The sequence below is a fragment of the Stigmatopora argus genome, chromosome 19 (genome assembly GCF_051989625.1).
Source record: "Stigmatopora argus isolate UIUO_Sarg chromosome 19, RoL_Sarg_1.0, whole genome shotgun sequence".
Lineage (NCBI taxonomy): Eukaryota > Metazoa > Chordata > Actinopteri > Syngnathiformes > Syngnathidae > Stigmatopora > Stigmatopora argus.
This window is the reverse complement of record NC_135405.1, coordinates 4,126,260-4,142,607: the sequence shown is the minus strand read 5'-3', so window position 1 is coordinate 4,142,607 and position 16,348 is coordinate 4,126,260. Positions and strand designations below refer to the sequence as shown.

Below are 16,348 nucleotides of genomic sequence, written 5' to 3'. Positions count from 1 at the left end.
GCAGGCTTTCTTTTCTAGAGGGTCACGTAAGGCATCATCGAAACATGATTCCGAGGAGGTAAGATTTCAGAAGAAATACGCACGGACACATTGCTCATGAACATTAGCAAATATCCGTATTTTACAGAATAGAAGTCCCACAGCCTTTCGTAGTTTAGCTGGACCTGCAATTAGTACTCAAGTGCGACTTATGTCTTTTATTTATTTCACTATGACTCCCAACAACCTTTTATGCGGTCCTTACTGTGTGGAGTTTGCATGTTCTCTTGCGTTGGTTTTCCTTCCACATCCCAAAAACATGCATGTAGGCTGGTTGAACACTCTAAATTGCCACTAGGTATGATTGTGAGCATAAATGGCTGCCTGTCTCTTTGTGCCCTGCAATTGTCTGGCCACCGATTCAGGGTGTTCCCCGCCAGGTGCCTGAAGTCAACTGAGATAGCCTCCAGCACCCCCATGACCTTTGTGAGGATAAGTGGTACAGAAAATGAATGAATGACGTAAGTCCGGAGAAAGGAAGGGGGCTGAAAAGAGGTTATGGGAAAGGGCAATCTGCTTGTTTGTACGTTATCGTTTTTGTTTTTTAATTATTTTGCTTTTTAAGAGGCTTGGTAATTTTGTTTTAGATCAAGTTGGCTAATTTAAAAGTCTGACTTGTTAAATAACCACAACAAAAATGGCAATTATGCAAAAAGGCAGACAAAGTTGTGCTAGCAGATTAATTGCTTTGTATGGTAATGTTAACTCAATGAGGGGAAAAAAAAGAAAAAAGGGGCAGGAATGCTTATGGGATGCTTTATGCAGGGCGATATTTTATGAAATGAGTGGTCGAGTCACATAGTCAGACTTTGGTATGGACCTAAATAACATCCCAGTAAAAGATGTACAAAAAAGGAAGCTACATCTGTGGGGCAAAAAAATTTAAATTACACTCGTACATAAACTAGGCCATATAGTATGTGAATTCAACAATTTGTTGTTTCAAAAATTTGTTGTTTCAAAAATTTGTTGTTTCAAAAATTTGTTGTTACAACAATTTGTTGTTTCAACATTGTCTTGTAATGCATGAATTTCCCTAAGAAATTTGATAACTTCACTAAACAAGCATCTTAAGTGTCCAGTTCATTCATGTTTGTTTTGAATGATGCTCTGAAGTAAAACAAATTAGATTCCCCTTATTTAGACCAAATCTAATTTGATGGTCCTATTTACTTAACATGTTACTGCAATGGAATGTCTGTATTGCTGGTAAGAATATCACTCTTAATGTCTAATTGTAAACTTTATGAACTCAAGCCTACCTTTTGCTCATTCTAATTTCAGAAACCAAAGAAGCCACCGCCACCATCAAAACACATAGGTAAGAAGCTCAGACATGTCACATACCGTACAGTGTTCCTTGATATACTGTCATCCCTTGCCACTTCGCAACGTCAAAGTTCAGTTTATCGCAGTATTAATGTAACACTCCAGTGCATTTGAGTCTTTGTGTGTGTGTAGTTTGAAGTTTAATGAAGAAGAAAAAAGATAAATAAAAAAGTGGTTTATTACTCTACTACTACACGACCTACTCACTTGCCTCCTTGATCGACATGCTACAAACATTCATACATACTATAGAAATTTCTTTTTCATTCTTCTGACTAATAGTGTAAAAATCATTCGCATTTAAAAAGAATGTTTTTGAACATGTATATATGTATGTGCCCGGTCGAACTAACACTCTGACTTTGTTGCTTATGATTGTTGAACAGCTCTTAAACCAGAGTTTCCCAGCGCCAAGAGGGAGCCTCATGCCATTAGGCACGAGGACAAAGGTAAAATGACTTCATTCACTACATATGCATCTGCAGAACAAGGTTCCCTATTACTGTTAATGCAATTATTATGGTGTTGTAACTATGACGTTAACGAATGGTGACAAAGCGATGTGTTTTGTTGAATAATGATGTGTGGTGCCGGTGACCTAATTATTAGCGTTCTGATTGAAAATAATTATTGCCTCACTAGGTACTGGTGAGACCAAGCTATATAAAGGGTTATGCAATAAAAAGTCCTGTGATATTGAGGGTGGTAGTGCCACCAATTGTATTAGATGTGGTTACAACATCTAGTACGGTCAAAATTATAAACAAAACGCATGTTCCCAAGAGATGATGACCCACTATTTAAAATAAATGCTGGTTTTACAACTTTCTTAAAGTCAACACCCAAAATAAACAAATGAAACATCCATCCATTTTCCATACCGCCCATCCTCGAAAGGGGAGCCTAACCCAGCCGTCTCTGAAGCCGTCTTTCGAGTGAACCTCTACACCACGAGGTGGACCCAAATAAAAGAGTAATCTGAAAAAATTATATTAGTGAAAATTTTTATTTGAAACATCTTTACATCAAGTATCGCTGACGAACATTGACGAACACACTGATCATAACAATCACACACCACGTGAAATTAAATAATTAAAACTGTAAACTGAAAAATGGTTTTAGTTCAAAAATGTAGTATTTTGTAATAATAGGGGTGATCCTACTTCACGTTTTTTCGGTAATCGCAGCCATGTCTGGTCTACATTATCCGCAATATTTGAGAGATTAATGTACACTAAATGTATTAAATGTTCCCTCTAATTTTTCATATGTCTGGGCATACAGACAAACTTCATGCGCACAGTGAGGATCACTGTGAGCCACATCAGAATTGCTCGCTATGACTACACGCCAATATCACCCCTGCCAACAGCAGGTGCATTTCTACTATCCATAAAAGATAGTTATCATAAATGTTATTAATTTAGACCGATAAATAATACTATTCATACAGGTCAGTAGAATATACACAAATCTGACTTAAATTTTACCTTCTTTTTGACGTCTCGAAAAAGAAAAGATCTCACCCAGCTTCACCACTTTTTCTTCTATTTACACATACTCTAACAGCCATTCCAACTAAAAAGAACCACATTTCTTTTCTTGTGCACTGTGAGTGTGCGAGCAGTGCAGAGGAAACTTTGGTGCTAACATACTAGCCGCTATGAGGTGACTTTTGGATTAATATATATTTCGGAGGCTTTACAGGCCTTTGCCGCTGAGGGATAGATTAGATTAGATTAAACTTTTTTCATCCCGTACTCGGGAAATAACCCAGTAAAGGCCTTAAAAACCTAAATTAACGTTGCACAATTTTCTCTTACTTAAGTAGGGAAAGAAAATCTCACCATGTGTTCAAATCAAGTATCTCGGTCTGGCTTTGCGGGGTCCTTCCATGTCCTGCTGTTAGTCAAGCAGCAGCTGTAGTTGCCTGCACAGATTCCTGTTCAAAATCTAATTTTATTGGCTTTTTTATCTGCCGGTGTTGGAAAAAAAAATCCATATTCTATCGGCCCGCCAATATATCGGTCAACCTTTAGTTGTCGTTGTTTTTTTCCCCTTTGCTGTTCTTATTTTCACTTAAATACTCTGCCATGAAACCTATTAGTCTGTTGCCATCAGAAAACTGATTATGCTTACATTAAACTCTTATTTCAGACCTGATCTGAATCTTGTGTTCTGAATCTTGTGTTCTGAATCTTGTGTTCTGAATCTTGTGTTTTTGTTCCTCATGCAGTATAAAATTCCTACCACTTATCAAATTATATTTGCTCCTTCTCAGTTGACAAGCCAATGCCAGATCCAAAACCATCAAAGCCGGCTGCACCTCTCCCACCCAAAAAGCCAGTGCCGCCTCCAGGCAAAGTCAAACAAGGAAGCCTCCCACCAAAGAGGCCAGACAAGCCCCTTACTCCATCACCAAATTTGAGGTATTTCTGAGGCATGGCTCCATATTGTCCCAAAATAGTCTTCATCTAGAATTTCACAGTGCCAAATAATTTGTCATCTACTTGCACAGATATAATCAGTGAAGTGGCAGTTTTTAAAGAGTTATCCCTTATGGGGATAAGCAATACGGAAAATGATCGAATTATTTTAATTTATATTAATTAAAAAGTTCCTGGGTGGCAAGGCCCCCGGGGGTGGATGAGATCTGCCCGGAGTTTCTAAAGGTTCTGGATGCTGTGGGGGTGTCTTGGTTGACACGCCTCTGCAACATCGCCTGGACATTGGGGACAGTGCCTCTGGATTGGCAGACCAGGGTGGTGGTTCCCCTTTTTAAAAAGGGGGACTGGCGTACTGGAGAGGAAGGTCCGCCGGGAGGTTGAATCTGAGATTCAGGAGGAGCAGTGTGGTTTTCCCCCTGGCCAACAGTGGATCAGCTCTACACCCTCAGCAGGGTCCTCGGAGGGACCTGGGAGTTCGCCCATTCAGTCTACAAGTGCTTTGTGGACTTGGAGAAGGCGTTCGACCGTCTCCCCCGGGGAGTTTTATGGGATTTACTCCGGTAGTATCGGGTTCCGGAACCCCTGATACGTGGGGTCCGGTCCCTTTATGACCGGTGACAGAGTCTGGTCCTCGTAGCTGTAGCTAGCAATAAGTCGGATCCATTTCCAGTGGGGGTTGGACTCGACCCGGGGTGCCCTATGTCGCGATTCTGTTCATAACTTTTATTGGCAGAATTTCTAGGCGCAGTCGTGGCGTTGAGAGGGTCCGGTTTGGTGGCCTCAGTAGTGCATCCCTGCTTTTTGCAGATGATGTTGTTCTGTTGGCTTCATCAAGCCATGATCTCCAACTCTCGCTGGAATGATTCGCAACAGAGTATGAAGCCATCGGGATGAGAATCAGCACCTCCAAATCTAAGAGCATTGGCGGCTCAAATGAGTTTCCTCCGCAGGGTGTCCGGACTCTCCCTTAGAGATAGGGTGAGAAGCTCGGTCATCCAGGAGGGGCTTAGAATAGAGCCGCTGCTCCTCCTGATCAAGAGGAGCCAGCCAGATAAGTTGGCTTGGGCATCTGATCAGGATGCCCCCTGGACGCCTCCCTCGGCGTTCCAGGTACGTTAGCAGGTGACCGTTCTGTTATTCTGTTAACATGTACTTGCTGGCAAAGCACTAGAAAGCTAGAGATGATCATCAAATCAGCTTATGATTTCACAACCAGAATTGCAAAAACTGTGAGCATTCATTGATACGTTGTTTTGGGTGGGAAAAAAGTGCCATATTTGGGTGCCCAATTCGTTTTCTAAATGTGAAATTGCATGACTGCATTCATTTTCATTTTTTTCCCTCCAGACACAATGGGGAAGTGCATACATCTCGGCCAAAGCCTGATCTGGACCTTGTACTGACCCCGAAACCCAAAACACCCACAGCAGAAACAGCGGACAAATCCATGGAATCATGTATGTATTATTTATTTATATATGTGTATATATGTATGTATATACATGTATAGATATATACATGTGCGTATGTGTATATGTGTGTATATATACAGTTGTGGTCAAAAGTTTACATACACTTGGGAAGAACATAATGTCATGGCTCTCTTGAGTTTCCAGTTATTTCTACAACTCTGATTTTTCTTTGAAAGAGTGATTGGAACAGATACTTCTTTGTCACAAAAAACATTCATGAAGTTTGGTTCTTTTATGACTTAATTATGGTGAACAGAAAAGAGTGATCAAATCTGCTTGGTCAAAAATATACATACAGCAGCGCTAATATTTGGTAACATGTCACTTGGCCATTTTCACTTCAATTAGGTGCTTTTGGTAGCCATCCACAAGCTTCTGGTTGAATCTTTGACCACTCCTCTTGACAGAATTGGTGGAGTTCAGTTAAATTTGATGGCTTTCTAACTTGTTTCTTCAGCGTTGTCCACAAGTTCTCAATGGGGTTTAAGTCAGGACTTTGGGAAGGCCATTCAAAAACCTTAATTCTAGCCTGATTTACCCATTCCATGACCACTTTTGATGTGTGTTTGGGGTCATTGTCCTGTTGGAACATCCAACTGCACCCAAGACCCAATCTTCGTGCTGATGACTTTAGGTTATCTTGAAGAATTTGAAGGTAATCCTCCTCCTTCATTATCCCATTTACTCTCTGTAAAGCACCAGTTCCATTGGCAGCAATAACAGCCCCACAGCATAATACTACCACCACCGTGCTTGACGGTAGGCATGGTGTACTTGGGGCCTCACCTTTTCTCCTCCAAACATATTGCTGGGCATTGTGGCAGAACAGCTCGATTTTTGTTTCGTCTGACCAATGAACTTTCCTCCAGAAGGTCTTATCTTTGTCCATGTGATCAGCAGCAAACTTCAGTCGAGCCTTAAAGTGCCGCTTTTGGGGCAAGGGCATCCTTCTTGCACGGCAATCCAACACAACCACCCAGAGCTGCCACCCAGGAACATGGCGCCCTATGTTTTTCATCCAGCCGGAGATGTCCGCCCTGCCCCACACCTCCGGTTACTCCTCCTAAGGGCAGGCGACGTCGAGGAGAACCCGGGACCTACCTGCCCGGGATGCTCTAAGACGATCCGTCGTGACTTCATCCCACTGGTCTGCAACGCTTGCCGACGAAATTTCCACAGGACCTGTAGCGGCCTGACCCGAACCCAGATAAAGAGTCATCAAGGCTTTCTCTGCGGATCCTGTTCCGGAAATGCCGTCGTGCCGTCACTTCCGCGCACAGCCTACGTGGGACCGAAAGAAAAATGCTGTGTCTGCAAAATCTCCTTCTCCCCTACCATCTCCCCCATCCCCTGCTCGAACTGCCCCAACAAATCCCACCGCTCTTGCTCTGGACTACCTCGCTCCCAAACTAATGCAAGCTGGCTATGCCCGACCTGCTCACCACCCCCGACACAACAATCCTCCACACACCAAACAGCCATAACAACACACCAACCTATAAACGCAAACTGCCCCACCTGTAATAACAAATTAATCGTTTCACGCTCTCCCCTGACATGTAGATCCTGCAAACGTGGATTCCACCTCAAATGTGCCCCTGAAACCAGACACGCTTTAACCATACTTCGCAGGAACAATAACTGGTGCTGCCAGAGCTGTCTGAACCTGAAACCCTCCCACCCTCAACAACCCACAGATAGGATTGCCGATCTACCGGAGGCACGGAAAGCCGGTCTCACCATCCTTCAATGGAACTGTGACTACCTGGCGACCAAGACTACCGAACTGAAAGAGGTGACGGCACGTCTAAAAATTGACATCCTCCTCCTCCAGGAAACAAAACTGGGACTCGAAGACCCGACGCCTCAGCTCGACGGTTATAACGTGATTCGCCAAGACCGTGAGGGCTCAGGCACAAAACAGCGACGAGGCGGGGGTCTCCTTGTCTACCTGAGATGCGGCATCCCCTACTCCATCCTTCCAGCGTCCCCATCAGGCCCCCTCGAACTCCAGCATATCCACATTCCCATCGCCCGCAGGCGGCACCTCTCACTGGTCAACGCCTACATCCCCCCGGCGACATCGGATTATTGTCCTGCCCCCCAAGATTTCTCCTGGTTAAACTCGCTCCCCACGGAGCATGGCCTGATCTGCGGGGATTTCAACGCGCACCACCCGACCTGGGATATACTTGCCAAGACAGATCCCAGGGGTAACGCAATCCATCAATGGGTCGATGACCATGACCTAACTCTCCTTAATGACGGCGCGTGGACACGGGCTGCCAGATACCAACAAGGAGCAGGCATGAGTGCCCCCGACCTAACGATCACTGACCCCACCACGGCCGAACATCTGCAATGGGAACCCATCGACGAGATGACCTCCGACCACAGACCGATTCTGATTAGGTGGAACCGTGCTCTCCGTGTCGAATGCCAACAAAGAAGAGTACGACCCAACTTCTCGAAAGCTGACTGGAAGAGGTACCGTACCATCCTCATGGATCGCCTACCCGTAATCTCCGCAGCAGCCACAGCCCCGGAAAAACTCTCCCTCTTAGTGCAACACATGAAAGAGGCAGCAGCACTTACAATACCGGTCAAAGTTATCCGCCAGAAGGAGCTCCCATGGCTGACACAGGACCTGAAGGACCTCATCCGTGAAAGGAATCGACTACGTCGAGACCTCCAACAAAATAGGAAAGAATGGATAGCACTCTGTCAACAGATCAAACAAAAAACCACTGAAGCGAAAAGGAACGCATGGCGCTTACACCTCACCAAGATCGCCGAGACAAGATCTACGGGACAAGCCTGGTCCTTAGTAAAATCCCTCTCAGGTACCAAAACACAACAATCTGGCGAGTCCCTGGTCTACAAGAACAAGGAGTACGTGAGTGACCGAGCCAAAGCAACAGCATTTATCAGGGAATATGCCTCGGTCAGCGGACGCAAGAGTGACAAGCGGAGCAGACGAGCAGTGCGTTCTATACGTACAGCTACCCGCAGACTGCTCGGCTCACCGCGACAAGTCCTCGAGCTCCCGTTCACCGATGCTGAACTGCAGACAGCGCTGTCCCAACTTAAAGCGGGCAAGGCAGCTGGACCCGACGACATAGCCCCGGACCTTCTAAAAAATCTTCCGGCAAACATCCTTCCCGAACTACTCCATATCATCAACACCAGCTGGCTAGAGGGCTGGTGTCCACAAGCTTGGCGAGTGGCCACCATCATCCCTTTCCTCAAAAAAGGGAAGTCACCAAAGGACGTTGGGAACTACAGACCCATCGCCCTCACCTCTACGCTTAGCAAAACAATGGAAAGGCTCATCCTGAACCGTCTCGCCTGGTGGTTGGAAGATAAACAGCTTCTCAGCCACTGGCAAGCCGGTTTTCGAAAGGGAAGAAGCACGACGGACCAGGCCTTGCGACTGTCGCAGTTCATCTCTGATGGCTTCCAGTCGACTCAACGGCAACGCACGCTTGCAACATTCTTTGACTTCAGCAAGGCATTCGACCAGGTATGGAGAACAGGTCTCTTACAAAAAATGGCAGACCTGGGGGTCCCCTACCGCTTCATCAGATGGATCGCCAGCTGGCTCACAAATCGCACAGCCAGGGTCAGGATCAACAATACCATCGGCAGGAGCAGAACCTTCAAAGAAGGGCTCCCCCAAGGCTCGGTCCTGTCACCCCTCTTATTCATCATCTACATTAATGACCTCCTCGACAAGTTCAACGACTCCACCCTGGTCAGCGCCTATGCAGACGATCTGGCTCTTGCTTGTCGGGGTAGGAACAAAGAGGAGGTGGAAAGCAGACTTCAAGCGGAGGTGGAAAAAGTCTGGAGGTGGAGTTCCGAGGCACACCTAAACCTTAACACCACCAAGTGTGAGGCGTCATTTTTTAGCCTGGACTCAGCTGAGGCCAAATGGCAACCAAAGATCTTAATAAATGGCGCCACCCTCAAGCATAACCCCACCCCCACTTTTCTTGGCGTATCTTTTGACCGACAACTCACGTTTGCAGAGCAAGCGAAAAAGGTCCGCCAAACCATGTCCAAAAGAACGAACCTCCTCCGCAAACTCAGTGGCACATCCTGGGGTTGGCAACCAAACGACCTTAGAACGGTGTATATTGCCACCCAGAGAAGTCTTGCGGAGTACGCAGCACCGGCATGGGCCCCCTGGCTGGCCCAAACTCACCTCAAATCCCTTGAAACCGCCCAACTGGAAGCAGCCCGCGCCATAACCCACCACCTCAGGTCTACCCCCACCGAAGCAGTCCTACATGAGGCACATCTCACACCCCTCTCATCCCGCCTCAAGTTACAAGCACTTCTTAAGGCGGATGCCTGGAACCAGCTGCCTCCTTCTGATCCCCGACACCGCCTCCTCCATGAAAACGTTAAAATGCGTTTGCAAAAGAAGCCAGACTGGCGATCATCGACCCTTCCCCGTCTTACCGCTCTCGAACTCCATACCCCTTGCACATACTCTTCCCATCCCTGCCCACCCTGGCTATTACCCCCCCCCCCCCATCCAAACCGCCTTTACCGCAGTCTCTAAACACATGCCGACCATCACCCAAAGAGACAAGGCAGAAGAGCTCATCAGAAGCATGGGCAAACCGGACCTACAGATCTTCACAGATGGATCCACCAAAGAAGGCACTGCGGACGGTGGTGCAGGTTTTGTCGTCATTAAGGAGAGTGCAATCATCCACCAATGGCATGGTGCCACTGGCAGCCGCAGCAGCTCCTACCACTCTGAAAAAGTGGCACTGACCGAGGCACTCTCCTGGCTGAGGGAAACAGCAGACTGGCAGACATCAATTATCCTCAGTGACTGCAAATCGCTGGTCCAAGCCATGGGAAACCCCCATACGCATGACCCCGCCATTCGGAGACTACAGGGTGACATCGCCCTTTTCCCTCCGCCTAAGCGACTGCAGCTACTGTGGATCCCGGGCCACTGCAACATATGCGGAAACGACCTGGCTGATGCCCTAGCTAAACTTGGCTCGTTAGATGACCAAACCAATACCCCCCCGGACGCAGCCACAAGACGTGCCATCATCCAACGTGAAGATCGCTCCCCCCCCCTCTCCCACCCCCGCCTTCTGCAGACCTACACTACAAAAGTCACAGAGGAAGAACTTGCCCTATCGAAAGGAGACCGCACAGACCTGATCCGTTTCCGCAGTGGACACCACCCCCTGCTCCGCCGTTGGCTCCACCTTGTGGGGAAATCCGACTCGGATCGCTGCCGCCTGTGCGACGAGGAAACGGAGTCGTCTGAACACTTATGGCTCCGCTGTCCGGCCTTAATGACCGAACGCTACCATCGCGGCTTGGGCAACTCCCTGGATGAACTTATCCGTGTTCCAGTGGCAGCCCTAGCGCTGCTGAGGGTAATCCTCAGGCGCCTGAGGTGAAAAGAAGAAGAAGAAGAAGACGGCAGCCTCTCAGTCCATGGAGATGCAAAACATGCTTGACTGTGGACACTGACACCTGTGTTCCAGCAGCTTCTAATTCTTGGCAGATCTGCTTTTTGGTGATTCTTGGTTGAATCTTCACCCTCCTGACCAATTTTCTCTCAGCAGCAGGTGATAGCTTGCGTTTTCTTCCTGATCGTAGCAGTGACAAAACAGTGCCATGCACTTTATACTTACAAACAATTGTTTGCACTGTTGCTCTTGGGACCTGCAGCTGCTTTGAAATGGCTCCAGGTGACTTTCCTGACTTGTTCAAATCAAGGATTTGCTTTTTCAGATCCATGCTGAGCTCCATTGACTTTCCCATTGTAGCGTTTGTGGCCGTTTGCATCCAATGAGCCCTATTTAAATGGCCTCAGAGAAGTTACCAGCTGTAGTCACTCATAATCACTCACAAGAAGTTAAGAGGCCATGCTATGAAGCTCATTTCACTGACACAACTTTCTAAGTCACCAAAATTGCTAATTTGTGTTGCTGTATGTATATTTTTGACCCAGCCGATTTGATCACTTTTTCTGTTAACCCATAATAAAGTCATAAAAGAACCACACTTGACTAAAGGTTTTTTGTGACAAAGAAGTATCTGTTCCAATCACTCTATCAGAGAAAAATCTGAGTTGTAGAAATAACTGGAAACTCAAGAGAGCCATGACATGTTCTTCACAAGTGTATGTAAACTTTTGACCACAACTGTATGTTTCAGCTATATTTGTTTTGCTTAGATACCAGTCTTGCTGTATTTCTTAGCAGGTAAATTGTATCTGTTGTCCTTTATTTAAAAAAAAAGAAGCAGACTTCAACTTCAAACTATGTCAAGACAGAGGTTATTGTGAAAACTCAATGAGATTGATTCAGTGAGAAGGCATGTTGTACTCTATTGGAGATTTTAATGATGGTAACAGTTGGTGGTAATGAGCTGCTAAAAGTGCAATCTGTTCAGCAACGACTTGCCTGACACATTGTCATGATACTAGAAAATGCAATTTTTTTCTTCAGTCGTCACCGTTAAAGCATCTAACTAAAGCACTTTAGTGCGATGTGGGTGCAAAGTACTGTGGCACAACACTCGCCCAAGTTGCAAGTGCGAATGAGTCATTCTTTTCCCCTGTTCTTACCCTGATACTCATCTGTTTTGATATGCCACACCTTGTTAGATTGTTGAATTATCTCAGTACAGAAATGTTCTTCTCATTCACATTCATTAAGACAGAGTTTTGAGGTTCATTAATAAAAAAATTGAATGAAAAACAAAACTGTACTTGCATGTATACTACACTTAAATTTTTCTTCATTGCATCGTCATATCACATTGCCCTGATAGTGTTCTGTTGTCATTCTTTGATCTTTCTCATTTTAGTCTTACTTTCTCAACAGCTCTAATCAGTTTTGATGAGGTGTCCTCAAGCCCAGAAAAGCTGTCTCATCCTACGGCCAATAGACCGAAGATTGCTGGTCGTAGGTTACCTGCCCAATTTGCTGCAGGACATTTGGTGAGCGCTGAGTAGTATATCTTATTGTTAGACAATACATCAATACATGAACATCATGTGTTAAAATGGTACAATCCCTTAATTTTATCAAAAGATGTCCATGTTTTGTGGGCACTGATTGCACAGACCTGGACAGAACCGCAATTATTTCCTTGACATTTAATCCTGGCCCCATGTGGTGAAACACATTTGATGGTGGCCATCTTTCATGCTGAGGTCTCCCACCAGTTTTTTCCTCTCCAATAATCGTTCAGAGCTGATGCTTGTCGAGATTTGTGGGCTTTTTGATTTTAGCAGTTTGCAAAGAAGGTATATCTGGCAATATTCTGACCTAACATGAGAACTATAACAACAATAATAACTTAGTTGCAATATATCCAGTGCATTTATTTAATTCATTATATTCACAGTAGTGGTGAGTGGAGTGTTGTTGTCATTAAATCAAAACCTCCCTTGCAGCCCAACAAGGAAATCAGTCCAGAGAAACCTTTCAAGATGGACGAAGAGGATGGTGCTAAACTAAAGCCAGTAGAACTGAGAAAGGTAATATTCTGTTGTTTATCCTGTCTGGTTCTTCAAGATAAGGTACGCACATTTACCATATTTTCTCACATATTAGCCGCCTCCGTGTATAGGCCGTACCCTTAAAATAGTTGAATTTTACAATTTCTCTTGTATAAGATGCCCCCTGATTCACAATTTTCACCTCCATATTCATGGTTTTAATAGGGAGTACAAATGTGTTACTTTGAAAGAAAAAATCTTCAGAAAAATCATCGCATGTCATATTTCTGAGATACTGTATAAATCGAAAGGATCGTCAAAAAGGAAGTCACGTGAGCAGTACAACCAGGAAGTGTGTCCATAGCAGTCTAGTTTGTCATCCCTAGTTAAAATGGCGGCAACCTGAGGGAGCAATGGCAGGCACAAGTGAGTTTTTTCACGTTTTATGCAAGATGCGTTTCTTCTTCTTCTTGAATTTCATTCATAAACGTTAAAATAAATTTTGTTAAGCGGTTTATCTGTTTATCTTTTCTCTATTTTGAAAGGCCGCATTGTCTTTCGTTATAGCGTTTCGTCCTTGTCACCTTGCAGTTTCGTGCATGTCAAGTCTAATTTGTGCGCATATAAGCCATACCCTCGATTCAGTCATCATTTTTTTAGCGACAAATACGGCGTATCTGCGAGAAAATTCGGTATTTCATTTAGGTTGCTGCCTAATGTTGCTCTTTCTTGTCAAAGACCTAATTCATTTAGTGGAAACAGGGCAGTTTATGACAGAAATTCAGTCATTTGCTTTGATCACCCCCATACACATACACACACACACACACTGTGCCCACTGCTTAACTTTATTTCTTGGTATTGACTTCATCAAGTACTTAAAGGGGCATTTTTCTGACATTTATCACTTTTGAAAGGGTAATCTGTGACAAATGTTCCCTGACGGTAAACAGGCAGCAGTTATTTTATCACTGCCCATCAGTAGTTGTCAGTTATGTTCAAATCAGTCTTAGTCTAAAAGTTTGTCAGGCCAGTCTTGACCAGGTTTATGTGTTAGCCTTACCTATTTTAATAGAAATGCATTTTATGGATACATGTTTGAGTTAGCTGGCAATAATGTTTATTTGGTGTACAATATTATAAAGTAGTTTTTAAAGAAAAATGCCAACCAATAACTGTGACCTAAGGAGTTACAATAAGTCATGATTCATGAATGTGATAGCATGTCTAAATACATTGAGTGTTTTGCACCAAAATCAGCCATTACATCACTGTATAAGGTAACTGTGTTTTTACTTTTTAAGCACATTTCTACTACTAGGGTTCTCAAAGCAACCCATCACTGGCTATGTTTATGTGTAGCTATTTTTCAGCTTTAGGTCATTATCATTTTGATTAGATTATTCTCAATTTGTTTATAATGAATGCCAGAATGCCTGCTTTTTCCGTGAAAAATATCTGTGGATTGTTTTGTATGAAGCATTTGTTGAATGAGACTTTGGAGGACCACCTGCTTTAAAGCTTGTAGACATAGGGCCGCAGTGGGTGCAGGTTTTTAGAAGTTTGACACCTTTACACTGATCCAGTGTCTTACAAGTACAGTGGTACCTCGAGATACGAGCTTAATCCGTTCCGGGACTGAGCTCGTATGACAAGTTACTCGTAACTCGAGGTAAAGTTTCCCATTGAAATGAATGGGAAACAAATTAATTTGTTCCAACTCTCTGAAAAAAACACCAAAAACAGGATATTGGATTGAAAAAAAATGTTTTATTTCTTATAATTCGCCATATATTGACAAAGTAATAAATAACGAGTGGTTTAATAGAAATAAAGTGTTTAATCTAACTAAAATTGGGCGGATTTCGCCGAGGGGAAAGGGGCTTCGTTTTTTTTTTTCTTCCACACAACGCACTCGTAAACAGAACAAACACTCCACCCTCACGTTCGCTATCGATGGGCTGTTTGCTGTCGTACTATTCCCTTCAAAATATTCCGAAAATGATGCACACAAATGTCCTCACAATCGGCGATCGCACCGCTGCTCATGGGAGCTTCGGGGGCGCTGGCTAGCGGCTCCCTTTTAGCTTGTAGCATCTGTGTTCGCATCCCATCGAACGGCGCCTATGATAGAATTGCTACCGGGGATGCTGTAGCGAGCCAGTGCCCCCGATGTTCTTATGAGCAGCCAACAAGCAGAGTCTTTTATCAGCGATCGCCCCGTTGCTTATGGGAGCTTCGGGGGCGCTGGCTAGCGGCTCCTTTTAGCTTGTAGCATCTGTGTTCGCATCCCCTCGAACGGCGCCTATGATAGAGTTGCTACCGGGGATGCTTTTGCGAGCACGAGTATACTTCATTACCCAGAAAGCCCTCTTTTCACCGCGCATGCGCGTTGTGCGTTTCCTGGTCTGAATAGCTCATCCGGTGCTCGTAAATATTGTTATACACGAAAGATATGCCAAAAAAAATGCCATGGCAACCTGGCTTGGTCGCATCACGAAACTTTGACCGCATCACGGGCGAATTATTCGATCGAAATTTCCCCCGTAAGACGAGCATTCCGTATGACGAACGGTCGTATGACGAGGTACCACTGTATAATTATTTGATTGCTGTCAGGTTCTGCTTGTTTCAGCAGAAATTTGATTGGTTAAACTGTCTGTGCTGGATTGGTTGGAACAAAGACCAGGACCCACCGCGGCCCTTTGTGAAATAATTGGTTTAGAGAATGCATTTTATGATTGTTACCCTTGGCTGATATTGTTTGATTGATTTATCGTTTTGATTTTAAACAGAAGTGGGGAAACTGCAAAAAAGAAAAAAATCAGAATGGGTCATTATTTTTTCAAGTCATTGTATATAAGTACATTTATATGCCTGTTCTTCCCCTGTCCTCACTCTCCACAGCCCTCTACACACAACACATCTCCTTCAGCATCATTCCATAAACGCAGTGGTGAGGCCAAACCCAGCCCAGCAGCTCTGAATTCCAACTCAGACAGCAGTTCTCTTGGAATACAAGATCCCAAATCCCAGATGGAAGACCTCAGAAGTCAGATGAATGATCTCTTGTTGTCGGTGGAGCTGTTCAAGGCCCAACAAATGTAATTTTTAAACCTTTTAAAGGCCAACTATCATGTGCAGGATTACTTTACTGAATTTGATAGATTGGACTTTGCTGAGGCACAACCCCTAGACTTTTTCTTTCTAAAACAGACAAAAAAACTTTTAATTCGATTTTGCTGTTGTCCAGAAAACTTCAGTTGTCAATTAATCATGTCACTGGGGGTCAGCATCTTCACGCACTACGGCCTGGTCCATTTATTTTTCATTATTCTGGTGGCCAGTATTTATTTGAGTCACGGGGGCCGTGTTATGATGCTTCAGTCTCCGGTTTGAACTTGTACGGTACAATATCACATTCTTCGAGATTTATGATCAACTTGAAATTTAGTAATCTATGATAAAACCAATCAGGATTTACTCCATACTCGGTTTCTATTGAGGCAGACGCCCTATGGTTGATTCTCCACTCTTGTGATGTCATCATTTTTTTAAGAAAGCTG

The 16,348-nt window shown here is 44.4% G+C and overlaps 1 protein-coding gene across 1 annotated transcript in view; it reads left to right on the top strand.

Moving 5' to 3' along the window:
- cd2ap (CD2-associated protein) overlaps positions 1-16,348 on the top strand; it is a 44,584-nt gene that overhangs the window by 23,355 nt on the left and 4,881 nt on the right. Inside the window, exons 10-17 of the mRNA XM_077587128.1 lie at positions 5-58; positions 1,324-1,360; positions 1,755-1,817; positions 3,653-3,800; positions 5,166-5,275; positions 12,163-12,278; positions 12,738-12,821; positions 15,690-15,886. Of these exons, the coding sequence (XP_077443254.1) occupies positions 5-58; positions 1,324-1,360; positions 1,755-1,817; positions 3,653-3,800; positions 5,166-5,275; positions 12,163-12,278; positions 12,738-12,821; positions 15,690-15,886 (809 nt within the window). The remainder of the gene's footprint in view (positions 1-4; positions 59-1,323; positions 1,361-1,754; positions 1,818-3,652; positions 3,801-5,165; positions 5,276-12,162; positions 12,279-12,737; positions 12,822-15,689; positions 15,887-16,348) is intronic.